The following is a 14803-nucleotide window of genomic DNA, read 5'->3' as shown; positions in this document are numbered from 1 at the left end:
CTCACCTACTCACGCTTTTCTCTTGCTCTTATCCATAAGGGGGCGACAACAGGCAGGACATCGCCTCCTTCCCATTTTCCAGCTGGTAACTGAGTCTGGCTTTTCTTTTAGTTCTGAGAAACAACATCTCGCTGGTCACTGGTCAGTTTGAGAAACTACCCAATCAGGAGGAAAGTTAAGTTTGAATCAGTCTCATACAAACATCTCGTGGCTGAGCTGTGATCTCAAGTTTTTACTGTGCTGCAGCTACAGTTTAGCTGCATCTTCCAGACTCAGCTGCCTACAGAATACCTCAGGTGGTCTGTCTGGGTTTGAAATTTCATTACTTCATGTGTCAGGTTTAAAATGGACGTCAAGGTTTTCTCCTCCTGTCTGGTCAGGAAAGTCTGGACTCTCTTGCACAGGGTCACACAGACTGAATTGAGCAGATAAATAATATAAAATAATACACGTAACAGGCAATAATAACATAAACAATATCATTTCTGTACCAATATGATTTCTCTAAAGAGTAAAGCACAAATAATCTCACATAGTGTATAATAAAAGAAAAACGTTTTGCCACTCATTTTCCGAACTTCAACCTGTGTTCAGCCCTCCTCTGCTGGGAGGCGAAGTGGGTGGGATTAGTCAAATCCATGTGTGGATATATCCCCCGTTAGGATCCGCCCTCAGAAGCGCACAGCTCGGGGTTGCAGTCTGGTTGAGGTCGGGATGGTGATAGGAGTCCCTGGATTTGACAGCGCGCACTGCGAGAGGAGCAGCTTTACGCACGAGCAACATTTGGCCGCACCCGCGCCAGAGAAGCAGCCCGGGTTTCATGGTGGGTGCTTCCTCCGCCGGTGAAGCACTGGCCGATTGAATGTCACCTCCGCCGCTCTCCATGGATTACGGAAAGGCCATGGCCCCTCCGGTGCCCCCGCACAACCCGCACAACCCGCAGCCCGCCCGGCCGGGGCAGCCGCAGGAGCGGTTGCTGAAGTGCGTCCTGCTCGGCGATGGAGCGGTGGGCAAAACCAGCCTGGTGGTCAGCTACACGACGAACGGATACCCGACCAAATATGTCCCCACTGCGTTTGATGACTTCTCGGGTAAATAATCTCGATCTTCTGCTATTTTTCTGTATTTTACGCAAAAGTAGAAACACTTTTTTCAGGGGTAAATCACTTTCTTCCTACCTGCCTGACTCACTTCCCACTGACACGGGTTAACGAATAACTCATGGCTGCACCCCTCCATTCTGCCAACTCTCCTGTTATTCCACTGTTGTTATAGATTTGTTTGTGTTTCCTATACTATCTCTCTCCCATCAGTGTTGATGGACAGCCGGGTTATCCTCCCTGGATGTAGCCAAGGTTTCCATTTGGCACGGCTCCACTTTTCCAAACGGTCTCACTAGTCCCAGCAGGTTTTGTTCCATGAAACATAGGAAGAGTGAAGAAAATCCTTCCAAACGGGGACACGTGTTTTAAAAACCGATCAGAGCTGGCACGAAGGGATCATACACCTGTGACCTGTTGATCACCTTCGTTGTTTCATGATCATATCTCTTTGGAAAACCCTTGAGAGACTCTACAGGACGTATAAGAGAAGAGTTAAGATGACCGATGTTTATTCTTATCTAGAATTAAGGAAACATTACTTGGCATTGTCTCCTGCACACCTCAGTGTTTGTGTCAATAATCCAAGTTAATTCTCTGACGTTACACTGAAATCCAGGAAAAACTTAGTCAAAACAAATCCTGTAAAACACTCACTGGGAACACACACACACACACACACACACACACACACACACACCGCCCTCAGACAAACCCTGGCTCAACCCTCCCATACAGGCCGGTCTCTGGTTCAGGGGTTTTGGATTGCACAACTCGGCCTATTGTTGTCAGCCTTGACCCGCCAGCCCTCTCCTCCACACTGGAATGGGCACATCTGTCGCAGTGGCTCTGAGGCAGGGATTGTCTTTCGCCGTGGCCTGACAGAGAGCGATTGTGCAGTTGGGGCCCTTGCTGGTGATGTCATCTCTCTGTGCCCGGGATCAGTGTGTCCTCTTGAGAAAGCTGACTTCTGAGCACTTACGCAATGCCACAGGTGGCAGAGATGCAGAGGAGCGGGGAGGCTGGGAGAGGGGACGATGAGAGGGGAGTTCTGGTCCTGGAAATCAAAGAGCTATCATATGTCAGGGATTAGGAGCTGATTACACACTGACAGCTCTCGCTTTCCCCCTCTCTCTCTTTCTCTCTCTCTCTCTTTCCTTTCTTCCTCTCCTCTCATTCTGCCCCTTCTCTTTCTTTTGTGAAAGCGTCGTGCCACGATGCCTGTCCTCTTACATGAACAGTTCCAGCCGGCTCTTTGATCAGGTGCTGTGACCGACCACTCCAGGCGTAGTGTAAATGTTTCCATGTGCCTGCTGCTCTGCATTGTGCAGCGGAGAATAAATGGCCCTATAATGAAACCGGCTGGAAGGTGACTCATCCACTTCTCCAATCTGGAAGTGAGGCTGATTGGAAGAGAGTCACGGGGCAAACAAAAATCTTTTTCCTTAAACTCATCTGTTAGTCAGCCTCGGACTGGGCCTCTGTCAAAACACAGGCGAGAACAAAGCTCAGCAACAGTAAAGTGTTATGGTCTGGACAGAAACTGGCAGAGTGGGTGGGCGAGACGGAGCGGGCCGTCTGCGCGCTGCAGGAGCAGAGCAGGGGGTCTTTGTGTTTGCAACTGGCTGGCTTTTGTTTACTCCAGAGAAGATTGTGGTGGGTGGTTGTGTGTGCGTTTGTAGTCTGTTAACTGCTGAAGGGGCAGGTGGAGGCTGATGCACAGAGTTTAGAGTCTAATGTTTTCTCTCTCTGTCTGTTTCTATGTCAACAGCTGTGGTTCAGGTGGATGGAAACCCGGTGAGACTACAGCTGTGTGACACTGCAGGACAGGTGAGTTATCACACACACACACACACACACACACACACACACACACACACACTGTGTATGGCCCACATGTCTCTCGACCTTTGCTCCATATACAGTAAATGTCACATTTTATCAATGACATGTGTCATCCATATCTCTGGCTGACACTGAAAAACTGTTGGATGAATTCTTATGAAGTTTTGTAACGTTTATTAATCTTTTAGACGTTTTATTAAGCAATACATTCCAATCATTTGCCTCTTCCAACCCCCCACGTGTTGAATTTCTCAGTTTTTATTTATTTTAAAATCAAACAATCGGTATTTGAGGGTCATTTCAACTGTTTGTGGATATTTAATTGGGTTGCATGGGCAACTGTGGCTCAGGAGATGAGATGGGTTGTCTTTTTATTGGAATGTAGTGGATTCGATCCCCGGCTCGTCCAGTCCACATGTAGAAGTGTTGGTCAGCATACTGAATCCCAAGCTGTATAAATGTACTGTATGTGTAAATGGGTGAATAAGACAATCGCTGAGACTAGAAAAGTCTTTTTATAAATGCAGTCAATATAAACAGAATTAGATTTTTAGGAAAAATAAATACAAGTTGAATCTATGGATTTTATATATCAATCAGCCCAACTGCAGCTGCTTTTGTGTCGTAGTTATGTCGCCAGTATCTATTGGTGGAGACATGACTGGAGGTGATATAGAAAAAACTGTTTCTTTCAGTCTCCACTGTTTAGGTCCAACTTGCCAAATTTATTGACTCATTATATTGGTGGGGCAATTTTGAAATGAACAGCTTGTGATAGTTGTGTGTGAATTTCTTCGGGGCATGGGTGGTTAGATATCCAACCTAATGGAGCCCTGCCCCCGGGAGCAGCAGCATATTTGAAATTCACAAACACGGCGAAGGAACTGCCAGTTCTACGCACAATCAAAGACACTTTGGCAATAAAGTGGAACGAGGCATTTGTACAAGCCTATAATACATGTACAACCTCACAGCGTGTTGCAAGCTGCACACAGTGTTAAAGCTGAAGTCATACACACACACACACACACAAACACAGACACTCCCGAACCCACACTCCGACAAGCTTGGGCAAATATGGGTGGATAAAAGTCCACAAACACTTAGTGTACTGATGCAATTTCATAAGAGGGGAGCTTGTGCCAGAAATAGGCCGGGGTGTGCCAAGAAAGAAAGAAAAGATGACAAAGAAAGAGAGAGGTAGAGAGCGAGTGAGGCGACACAGAAAAGATGGAGAACGTCTGGAGAAAGACGATAACAGCTGCCGCCAGAGCTGATAAACAAAGCTGCTCCGTACGCAGAGATGTTGATACGTCTGTACGTGCTGCAGACGGGTCCACGTCATGGGATCACAGAGCAAAGCCAAAGTTTGTGTGGGGGAAAAGAACAAGCTGATAAGTGTCCACGGCGTTTGTTGAGCCTCAACAGTTTTTCCACATGTTGACGGTTTGAGTAACTGGTTGTGTCTGCAGATTTGAGTTGTGTTTTTGAATTACAAAGGTGTTGGCACAGAGCATTGTGTAGGGATCAGGAGATGTGCCCTGGGAAGGAAAGAGTTTAGAGAGGAGAGCCGGCTTTAATCTGTGTACCCAAGGATGTGGGAGGCCCTTGTTCGTCAAAGCTGTGTGGCTCCACACTGTTAATTTAAGACATTTGCTGTAGATGATACAAATAAAGGGTTAGGGCTTTGTATGATGTGTATTAGCCCAATATAAACACTGTTTAGACAGTTTGGCATCAAACTATTGTTTTCTTTCTGTGGAGTCCTGGTGCTTGAGTGTGTTGACCAGTGAGTTGACTACTTGCAGTGGGTTGTGTCTGTGGTCTGTCTGTGTGAGAAGTCGAGGGACATAATTAATCACAAAGGAAAGACTTTGATCAGAGCCCAAATGGAAAATATCACAACCTGGAACACCTCCACCTTTCTAACTTTCTGTTTCTGTCTCCATCAGGACGAGTTTGACAAACTCCGGCACTTCTGCTACAGTCGGACGGACGCCTTGCTGCTGTGCTTCAGCGTGGTCAGCCCTGCCTCCTTTCAGAACGTCTGGGAGAAGTGGGTGCCCGAGATCCGACGCCGCTGCCCTCTCACACCCGTCATCCTCGTGGGCACGCAGTGCGACCTGCGGCAGGACGTCAAGGTGCTGATCGAGCTGGCGAGGCGGAGGGAGCTGCCGGTGCAGGAGGAAGACGCCAGAGCGCTGGCGGAAAAAGCAGGGGCTGTGACGTACATTGAGTGTTCAGCACTGACGCAAAAGAATCTGAAGGAGGTGTTCGACGTGGCCATCGCCGTGGGGCTGCGGCACTCTGACAGGAGAGCCCGACGGGAGAGGAAGGTCCGCAGCACCGCGGATAAGATGAAGATGCTCTCCAAGTCCTGGTGGAAAAAGTATGTGTGCGTCCAGTAGTGACGGAGGAGATTCATTTTCCTGTGACCATATACAAAACTGGAACTGCTGACTTGTCTGGAGGGGCTAACATGGATGTACGAACATCTATTTTTACATACAACTGGACGACCCCAGATGTGCCGGCCAGAGCAGCTTTAATTCAGTGGGACAATAGATCAACAGAGGCGGCTGCAGAGTGGTTTCAGGTCTGGCATGGCTTCTCCCTGACCATTACAATCCAGTAGATGCCTGAAAGACAGAGACCATGAGGCTGTAACCACTGTCTGCTGCTCAGAGCCAGACTCAACTGTTAAATATGACTGTGACCAGCGCTCAACCAAAAATTATGGAGCTAATAAACATTTACGGCACCCGGACTGCACATCGTACTGATCTGGTCCAAAGTAAATTTGAGCTGGACTTGGAGGGGAGGTGTTCAGGCGGCGATGTTATGTACTAAAAGTATACTCCTCCATTTTATTCTGATTTGATGCCTTACTTTAAAAAAAAAAAGTATATTACTTTATGTTCTACACTGTAATCCAGCACCAAACACTTCTGATAGAGGCTCAGCTTAAATCAGAGATACTGCAAAATTTAAGTGCACATTTTCAAAATCAGAGTAAAACTTCAGATGACAGTTTGGTAAGAATCAGATCTGAAAAATGTTAACTCATTCACTGTTGAATCACAATCAAATGTACACGAGTATGAATTTATGTGAAATCGATGAGTTCTTGACTGGCTCGGCTTGGCGGTGGATCTTGTTCGGGAGCTGTCACATCAGTCTGGCCCTTCACGTTGAAGCACAAGCTAGTGCAGGGGTTTCTCCCCCCCCCCCCCCCCCTCCCCCAGCTTGTGTCTGTGTCACATGTTGATTCAGCTGTCCCACTGTTGGTCACCCACACAGCCTACACAGAGTTCTGTAAGCTCCTCACCAATACACAACCTGCAGCTCGGAACACGTGTCTGCTGTAGGTTTTAAACACAGTTGCATTTGACTGAAAACTGTTTCTTCATTTTCAGTACCTCTTGGATTCAATACGTTGACTAGTGCCGCTGTACATTGTCCTTATCAAACAGTCCAAATATATCACTGAAGTCTTGCCATGCAATGGCCTTTGTACCGGTGGTGTGGAAACTTGTGCTGCTTGTGACGTAAATCCGATAAAATGGCCGATCCGCACTACACACCACTGGTTTAGACGATCGCAGGGTCTTTCCTTGAGGTCGCCGCCTTAAACAGATCCTGATCTGTCTTTGTTTTCCCTAATCATAAAGTGAACCAGGTGAAATCACCAAAGAGACCGACTCTTATGTTTTGCTTCTTATTTTTCAGAAGCCCGTCAACTCAACTCTGTCTGCTTATCTGTTCCCTCTGGGCCGATAAGCGATCAACAGCGATACAGAGCAGACGTATGAAAACACACGACATGTCATTATGTATGTTACATAGTAATCACTTAAGATGTTTTGAAATGTCACATTGAGCTGTCCGACTCTAAACGGTACTTTTAACGGTGTGTGAGCGTCTCAGTGGGGGTGTCTGATTCTGGCGTGAAATGATTTTGTTGAGCTGTATGAGCGGAACAAAATAAAATGTGAAATATTTAACCTGTTTTTGTTTTACTGTCGATGCTTCCGTGGAGATTGTATCTCGACTGTCACACCGTAGAGGATATGGAGATAAGAGAGCAGGGGGGGGCCTTGTTCGTGCATTGTCTAAGGTCAAAGGTTATGAGCGAAGGAATAGGTGTTTTGACAGAACACATGATCACTTATCACATCTCCAAGGGCTTTCTGGAAACTGATAAGCAAAAAGGGGCGGGCTCTTTCAGAGAATACTTCAAAGGTGATTGGATGGCTGTCGTTACACATAAATATATTGGTCATCCTATGGTATTGTCACAAATGCCCCCTTAAAATGAATTATACTCTGTATATTTTGCTCCAGTTAATTTATAACACAGGATAAAAGGTATTGTATAATACAAAAAAGACACTAAAGTTAAACCTACAAATAGGATTGACTCTTGTAGTCAAAAAACTACATTTTTATAAAGTTGTTAAAGGGTTAAATGCAACTTCAAAGATTTCGCCTCAGAGGTGTCGTCGGCACCGAGACTTCTAACTATGTAGGATCATATGATTGTAATTGCCTAAAATAGGCTTTTCCTTCTATTCATAGCTATGTGTCTACACCGCAGTGTACAACAATGGGCCAAGAATGAGAGTCAGCTAGGTATCCTGTGCTTGTTTAGAAGCACTAATGATAGGGTAGGCAGCTGAAAGGGAGTTTGTGTCGTCTGGCAGACTGCAGATCAGCGCGTTGTCCAGCCTCAGAGCGGCTCAGCCTAATTAAGGAGCGGTGACAACGTGGTCTCATTACGATAGTCGAGGTGGCTCCACTTTCCACCAATATCTGAGCAGGAAATAACCCATTGTTTGAGTCTCGGCAAGGCAGCCATCTTGCGAGACGTCCTCTGATTTAGCTTTGCGGCTTGTGTGTTAGATTTTAATATCTACCTGTCAGCCAGAAGTACAGGTTATTGTCTGCGGCAAGAATCTGGAGCCATCAGTCATGAGTCAGGAGATTTAAAAGGGACGAGGTCGTCGCCGCTCTCAGATTTCCCGGCGAGAGTTTTTGTCCATGAACAAGTCTCTCTGTACTTATTTAAACTACTCAATCCAAACAGCAATACTGTCTCTGAGGTAGAATTTATATTATAGGTTACATATAAAACGGAAGAGCTCAGTTCTGACTAAATATATATGGGGTATTTGTGTAACCATATCTAAATATAAAACACACCAATGTGCCAACATAATCAAACCCCTTTAAGACCATGGAGTGTGTGTAGATCCTGTGGTAATCAAACCTACTCTTTATGCATTGGAGCCATTTAGTGGTTATTGAGGCAACAAACCAACGTTTACACAACCTTTGTGGTTCAATCAGATGCTTCCACTATCTTTGTCCATGGAGCTGCTCTGTCTGTCTCCAGGTCTGCAGCTCTAATGTCTGTCCTCAGTTTAAAGGGGAAAACTAGAATTGTAAAAATGTTGAGGTCATGAGTCTTAAATCCCAAAAGCACAACTGAATAAGAACTTTTAAATAACTTTTGTAATTCAACGCCTCAAATGTTTTTTGTACATTTGGATCTCACAGTATCGTGTAAGATATTTTTTTTTACATTCTATTCTTATTCTTTACATGTAGGCTGGTATTGTTGTGGTTAATACCTTTACCTGAAATACTCTTAATGCCACTTTCATAGAATCTGTCCCATTAACTGTAAACCGGGAGGAAATAATTAACCTACCGTCTACCCAGCACCTAATATCCTTTTGAAAATTGGTCTATATACACTTTTTGTATGGATTTAACAAACAAACGAGTCACTACCCAGGAATGTATTGGTTTATAAACAATGACGTCAGCAACCCTGCAGCTTGTGAACCAAAACCTTCAGACACTGTTGTTTACGACTTTTCAATGGTGTTTGTGTGAATTTCTCCCAGGCGGGAACACGTTCTTCAGATTATTCTGACACCACATGAACACACAATCTGGCTAAAATAAAAGCGGCATGTGTAACGTGTGTGTTATTGTAATAAATTATAAACTCTCCTTCCTGTCATGCAAACTCCTCAGACTGTTGAAAAGTATCCCCGGCAGCTACAGCCCCGGATGGATCAAGGCTGGAGAGAAACCTTCCTAAATGAATGCTCGGTGAGATAATGGTGTGAAATGGGTGGCCGTGTCAACTGAGGCCTGTTGAAACTCAAATGGTCGTTGAACTTTTCAGTCCCGTAAACCCTCTACCTTACGTAACTTCTGAGAATCATTTAGGTAACAACTGAACTCTGACTCCACATGAAAGAGCTGCTCCATAATCAGTTTTGATGTCTTAAAGTTGCTGAAGGATTTCTCGGCCCCCCCCTCAGATAATTACCCACGCTGGAGCTCAGCCCATCGGGCGGGATTACCGGGGAACATAAATCATGTCAAGCGGGTCTGTGGGGTGCGAAGGGATCCGAGCAGCAGACTGAGGTCCACTTTGTACATTGTCTTTAGGATTAGCTGCTGCCCAAGCTCTTGTAATGCAATGCAATACGTCTGAGGCCCTGATTAAACTACACAGATTTAAGCAGTAATTAAGTGCAGTGTATTACTCTTGAGAAAAATTTGCTTTCAAAGAATTTTTAGGACCTCGTCCTTTCCCCTTACGATAGTTGTTCCCTTCCTCTCCTATGTTGACTGGATCCTGTTAAATGTGTCAGGACCTCAATGTGATTATGACCCGTTGGTTTACTGAGAGGCGAGAATAGAGTAAGGATGAATCATGGCCTTGTGGCGAGTTCTAAAATAAATCCTGAGTGCATTTGGTCATAGGTCTGCTTTGATATCTATTCTCGGGTGTGGTCTCATATCTTTTTCACTATGTTATTTATAAAAACAAATAGTGACGTCAAGTGATTCCTAACACGGAAAGCGGAGTGATCGCTTGAAAGAAAATGTGGTCCTCAGCTTCTGTGTCTTCTCTGTGTGTGTTTTGGTTTTTACAGCCAAAAACTTTATTGTATTAGTTCACCTGTTGTTTAACCAATGATTTCCTGCATCAGACGGCAGTTTTCAGAGAAGAGACTAATGGATAGATACAGATTGTGACTAGCTGGCCACCACAGGGAACTAATGAGCCTGAAGTTTCCCTCAAGCATCGAGATTTATACCAGATTTCCAGAAACGTGTAGAAGGTATATCATGTGACGTCAAGTATCTGCTGTACAGACGATGGTTGCCACCAGGTCACTCTTAAGTCATGTTTCCAATTCTCCTGTCACTCATCTGCTTTGAACAGAAAAGGTTAAGCACATGCAATCATTTGTGAAGAGTGAAGGGAAGACATTTTTGAAAACGTGAAGAGAGATCTGAAGAGTGAAGTCTGGTTTTATCCCTAAAAGACAGGATCTGCCTTGATGTACATGTGGACTTGTGAATAAAACATGGTACCTGCTGGTGGCTAACACACTCGTTGCATGCTACAGTATGGCGTTGCTCGCGGGATTATGTTTTAATAAGCTTATGTAAACACCCCCCACAGTGCGGTCTCATTATGTGAAGCTAATTGAGTCGCTCTGTCTCGGGGTCAGCGGGGTCTCTCTGAGCAACTCATTGTTTTGCTATGCAGAGGCCCATCTCTGCCTTGAGAACATCTGTCCTGTGGTCTGTGGAACACGTGTCTTTCCTGCAGGCACACTGTTTGGACGTGCACATCTTTATATCGTTGCACTTGCACATGTGTGTTGTTTTTACGTGTATTGTAGGTGGTTTAGCCTGTTGCCTTAAGGAAGAGGTATCTGTAAAAGTCCCAATAAATTACAGGGATAAAGTAAATTATTTGCACAAGCAATCTCACCATTTGTCAACCTGATGTAGCTCAGTCCTTTGTCCTTTCCCCCTCAGTGTCCCACTCTCCTTAGTGTCCCGGAGCCTTGCTTAGGTTTTAGTCTGTCTGTTCGTGCTTCATTGTGTGTTCAGAGACACACACTGAAAATATATATGGCTTGGACTGCCATTAAATTACTAGAGTTGATAGAGATGTTCATGCTCTCAGATGATAAATCTTACTGACTTAAAGGGATAGTTCACACACAATGGGGCTTAGGGACACTTGGCTGACACCACAGGAGCAGTATGGAGGCATTTTCTGTTTTGATTTGTTTTACATTTTAAGAATAGGTTGCCATTTACTTCAAGTGTATTAGATTTGGCTGTCAAACTATATACCCCTTAAACTCCAGAAGTATTTTGTGGACTCAAACACTTCACCCAACCCCTCCATCGGCATAGGGGTGAGTAGAAAACTTGTTGAATTCTACACCATCACCACTGGATCAATTATTTTATTTATTACCAACAGCTAACAACCTCAGCTGACTAACCTCAGTAAAATCAGCTTTTCAGTATTGTCATCATGAACATGTTGGCACGGAGACATCAGCACTTAGTTCCAAGCATTGGTCGACATATTGACTCACATGTCTCGTGGTCTTGTTTGGATGATAGCTCCAGGAGTTTTGTACCCCAGCCTTATCTGTCAATGATTGATAGGGACAAATATTTGCAAAAAGTCCACTATTGATCTGGATTGTTTACCTGAAAACTCTGCAACACCACCGGGCATTCATCCCAATCAATGTCTCCCATTAGCAGTGTCTGACCACACTCATGATAGTGTTATATCCTTTTTGTTTAAACAGAAACATCTCCAAACTCCACTGTCAAAAACAAAAAATAATTTTCACATGATCAGTTTGTTTGTGTTACTGTCTTGTTCTTTTATCTAAGTTAAGGATTTAAATACTTAAAAGTCCCAACATGACGAAAAGAAACTGATCAATGTATTTAAACTGAATCTTTTCTGCGATTCTGAACAAATAGAAGCTGAATCTAAATCTTCTTTCTCTGGCTCCTCCTTGAATACTGTGTGTTCTCCCCGGTCGTCTGTGGTGAGTTCATCCCTGTCTGGACTGAACTCTCACTTCCTGTTTTATTGTGTTTTTCACTCACTCTGTTCATGGACTCGAACTTCACTTCCTCCCATTGTTCAGTTTCCCGTCATTGTACTCATCTCATACAGATCACCCAGTATTTATAAATACACCTGCTCACGCACAACGTCCCAGACAGATTGTCTCTGTGGCTGCGTCATGTCGAGCTGTCCAGGGTTCACTCCTCGTGTAGACGACCACAGTTTTTGTGTTTCCGATACGCCCTGTTCCCTGGAGGTTTGCTGCCTTGTTCTGGTTTTGGTATTTTGTGATATCTCCCAGTACATTCCCTGAACCCTTTGCATAACCGTCTGCCCCTCCCGTGTATGACCTTTGCCGGCATTCAGAGGTAATCTCTGTTCTTGTTGCAGTCATCACATAATCGGTATTAGTCGATATTAGAAATTTCGGCTTCAGTGCCTCTCTTACATAACTTATAGTTTGCTGGCTTTTAAAGGGGACATATTATGCTTATTCAGTTTTTCTCTCCTCTAGTAAGTTAAAGTTATGCAAAGTTAAGCTCTTGAAACGCCTCATGAGTAGTGCAGCCGATACTTCTGATACATGCTGTAGCTGCCAGTCTGGCATGCTCCTTAACAAAGGCAGGTAAAGTGATGGTAGGAATTTCTCAAATGCACTGGAAGCTGTTGGTCAATCAAAACCTAGTGGTCCAGCTGGTCAATCAGAGTAGACTATTGGGGAGGGGGACCTTAAAGAGACTGGGACTTAAAACCAACCATTTCATACAGAGGCTGAAATGAGGAGCTGCAGTAATGGACAGTATGAGGAAAGTGATCCCTCAACATAAGAGCATGCAAACCTTTATGAACCCGAATAGGACCATTATGTTCCTACTTTAAAGTAGCTTGACTTAAAAACAATTGCCCTGAGATGGAATGTAAAAACATCGGCCTTGTTTTAGTCAGAAAATGTCACTTTTCTCATTGATCCAACAAGTTTCCTCAGCCAAGGGGGTTCTCCTTTCATCTGCGTTTGTTTCTTTGTCCCTCTGTAGCAAGATTATGTAAATAACAACTGGATAGATTATTACAAAACATGGTGGAAGTATATGTTATGGGTCAGTAGGGAATCTATTAAATTTGAATTTATGAAAGGATTTAGTTTTTTACTTTCTCCAGCATTGTGAAATAGGGTGTTTTGCGACTTGTTTCGTTGATTTCTCAGCGAATAATTCATTGATCTTGATGAAACACACACATTTAGGGGAATTATATTTAGGAGTATATGCAATTTGGTGCAGATCCAAATAAAAATCCAGATATAATGAATTAAAATGTGGTTTCATAAGGGGACTGTTGGCGGAGGCATGTTCTCTGAGTGCCCCTCAACTTGTGAAAGTAGAGGATTAAACAAACATGCCAATGACTCATCCCATTTACTGCTCCATGCACGAATACACACACATACATGTGTGAGCATGTACCTTTTATGATATATTGTTTTTCAAGAGGTAAACAAGGAAGGAGGTTGTGTAACTTCACTGTTTATGGTTGAACACACAGCTGACATGATAATTGAGCGGTTTCAGATGGATGGAGATGACAGACGTGGCTCCATATCTGCTCCTTATCGGCACCTCTGCAGCACAATAGAAACTCCACTGAGGATTGCTGTTAATAATTAGCTCCACTTATGTCAGGACTTCACATATTTTTGGATTTATACTCTGTGGATTTCAGCAGACACTAACCAGATGTTGATAAGGAGAGAGCATCTGCCTGCTTGCGTAACGTCTCAAGTTGCCGGCACTTGCTTTACCTCGCTTTCCCCATTTGGTGCCAAGTTGAATCCAGGGCATGAAGAGCAGTCCTTCTCTGACTCTATAGAAAGCGATATGGCTGATGAAACTGGAGCACGGGAGTAGAGGCCGCAGGCTCTAACTCAATAAGGATGTGATTTCTTTTTTTTTTTCAAAAGTTTTTCTTCCCCCGGCAGATCATTTTCTCTCCGGTTTTGAATCCAACTGTATGTCTGATGTCACTGACGGAGACTGTGATTGGCTCAACAGCTGCAGCCCACTTGGCTGATGTTATCTGATTGGCCTCCTGAGGACGTGCATTGTTCTCTGTGTAGCAATGGCTCTTGGCTGTAGTGACCTCATTTGCTCTGGGGACGTATGTGAATGTTTTCTTCTCTTTCCTCCTCCCCCCCCCCCCCCCCCCCACTCCGTCTCTCTTGTTTATATCCATCGCTCGACCCCTCTCTGCTGCCGTTATCACTTGCTCTCTGTTTATCAGTTGATTCTGTTGGTGTTCCTTCCATCCTCTGTTTGATTGCTGACAGCCGGAGATGCTTTGATCCCTTACACGGGACAGATAAGGGTTCAGGTTGTGTGTGTGTGTGTGTGTGTGTGTGTGTGTGTTCTTTATCCCTACAGCCTCATTTAGGCCCTGTTTTCCACTGGCCTTCATGTATTGCGTGCTTTACCACTATTTGGACTGCAAATCCAATAGCCTTCGGGTTGACTGATTTACAAAGGACAAAAGCACCTTAGATAACACCTGGGTGACTCATAGGGTTTAATATCGATCACTCACACTGACTGGGAACTTTCAAACATCCGCACACAGGACTCTCATTGTCAACAAAAGTACAAATTTATTTCCTAAACTAAACAAACAGCGATGAAATCAGTCCACAGGTTCAGCGGTGAGCGATAATGTCGGAGCTGATTATCTACTCGACCCTGTGACTCGTGAGAGGCCTCAGCTCAACAGGACACATGGACCAGAGCGTTCCTGGTTGTGAAAGTAAAGGTGGATCATTTTGTTCCACACAGGCAGGACTGACTGAGCCGTGTGATTCAGAGCAACTGTGACACTCCAGATATTTCCAATCCCAAAAACCATTTAGCGGCTGTAGGATTCAGACTTTTGTGCATCAGGCGCAAAA

General features: G+C 44.4%; 1 protein-coding gene across 1 annotated transcript; it reads left to right on the top strand.

Moving 5' to 3' along the window:
* The first annotated feature begins 682 nt into the window (after positions 1-682).
* rhoub (ras homolog family member Ub) lies at positions 683-6949 on the top strand. Its single transcript, XM_062385371.1, has 3 exons — positions 683-1091; positions 2872-2930; positions 4898-6949. The coding sequence occupies exons 1-3, from the start codon at positions 863-865 to the stop codon at positions 5351-5353; spliced, it is 744 nt and encodes a 247-aa protein (XP_062241355.1). The 5' UTR covers positions 683-862; the 3' UTR covers positions 5354-6949.
* Positions 6950-14803: the final 7854 nt, after the last annotated feature.

This window comes from Platichthys flesus, chromosome 4 (genome assembly GCF_949316205.1).
Source record: "Platichthys flesus chromosome 4, fPlaFle2.1, whole genome shotgun sequence".
Lineage (NCBI taxonomy): Eukaryota > Metazoa > Chordata > Actinopteri > Pleuronectiformes > Pleuronectidae > Platichthys > Platichthys flesus.
This window is presented reverse-complemented; position numbering and strand designations above follow the sequence as displayed.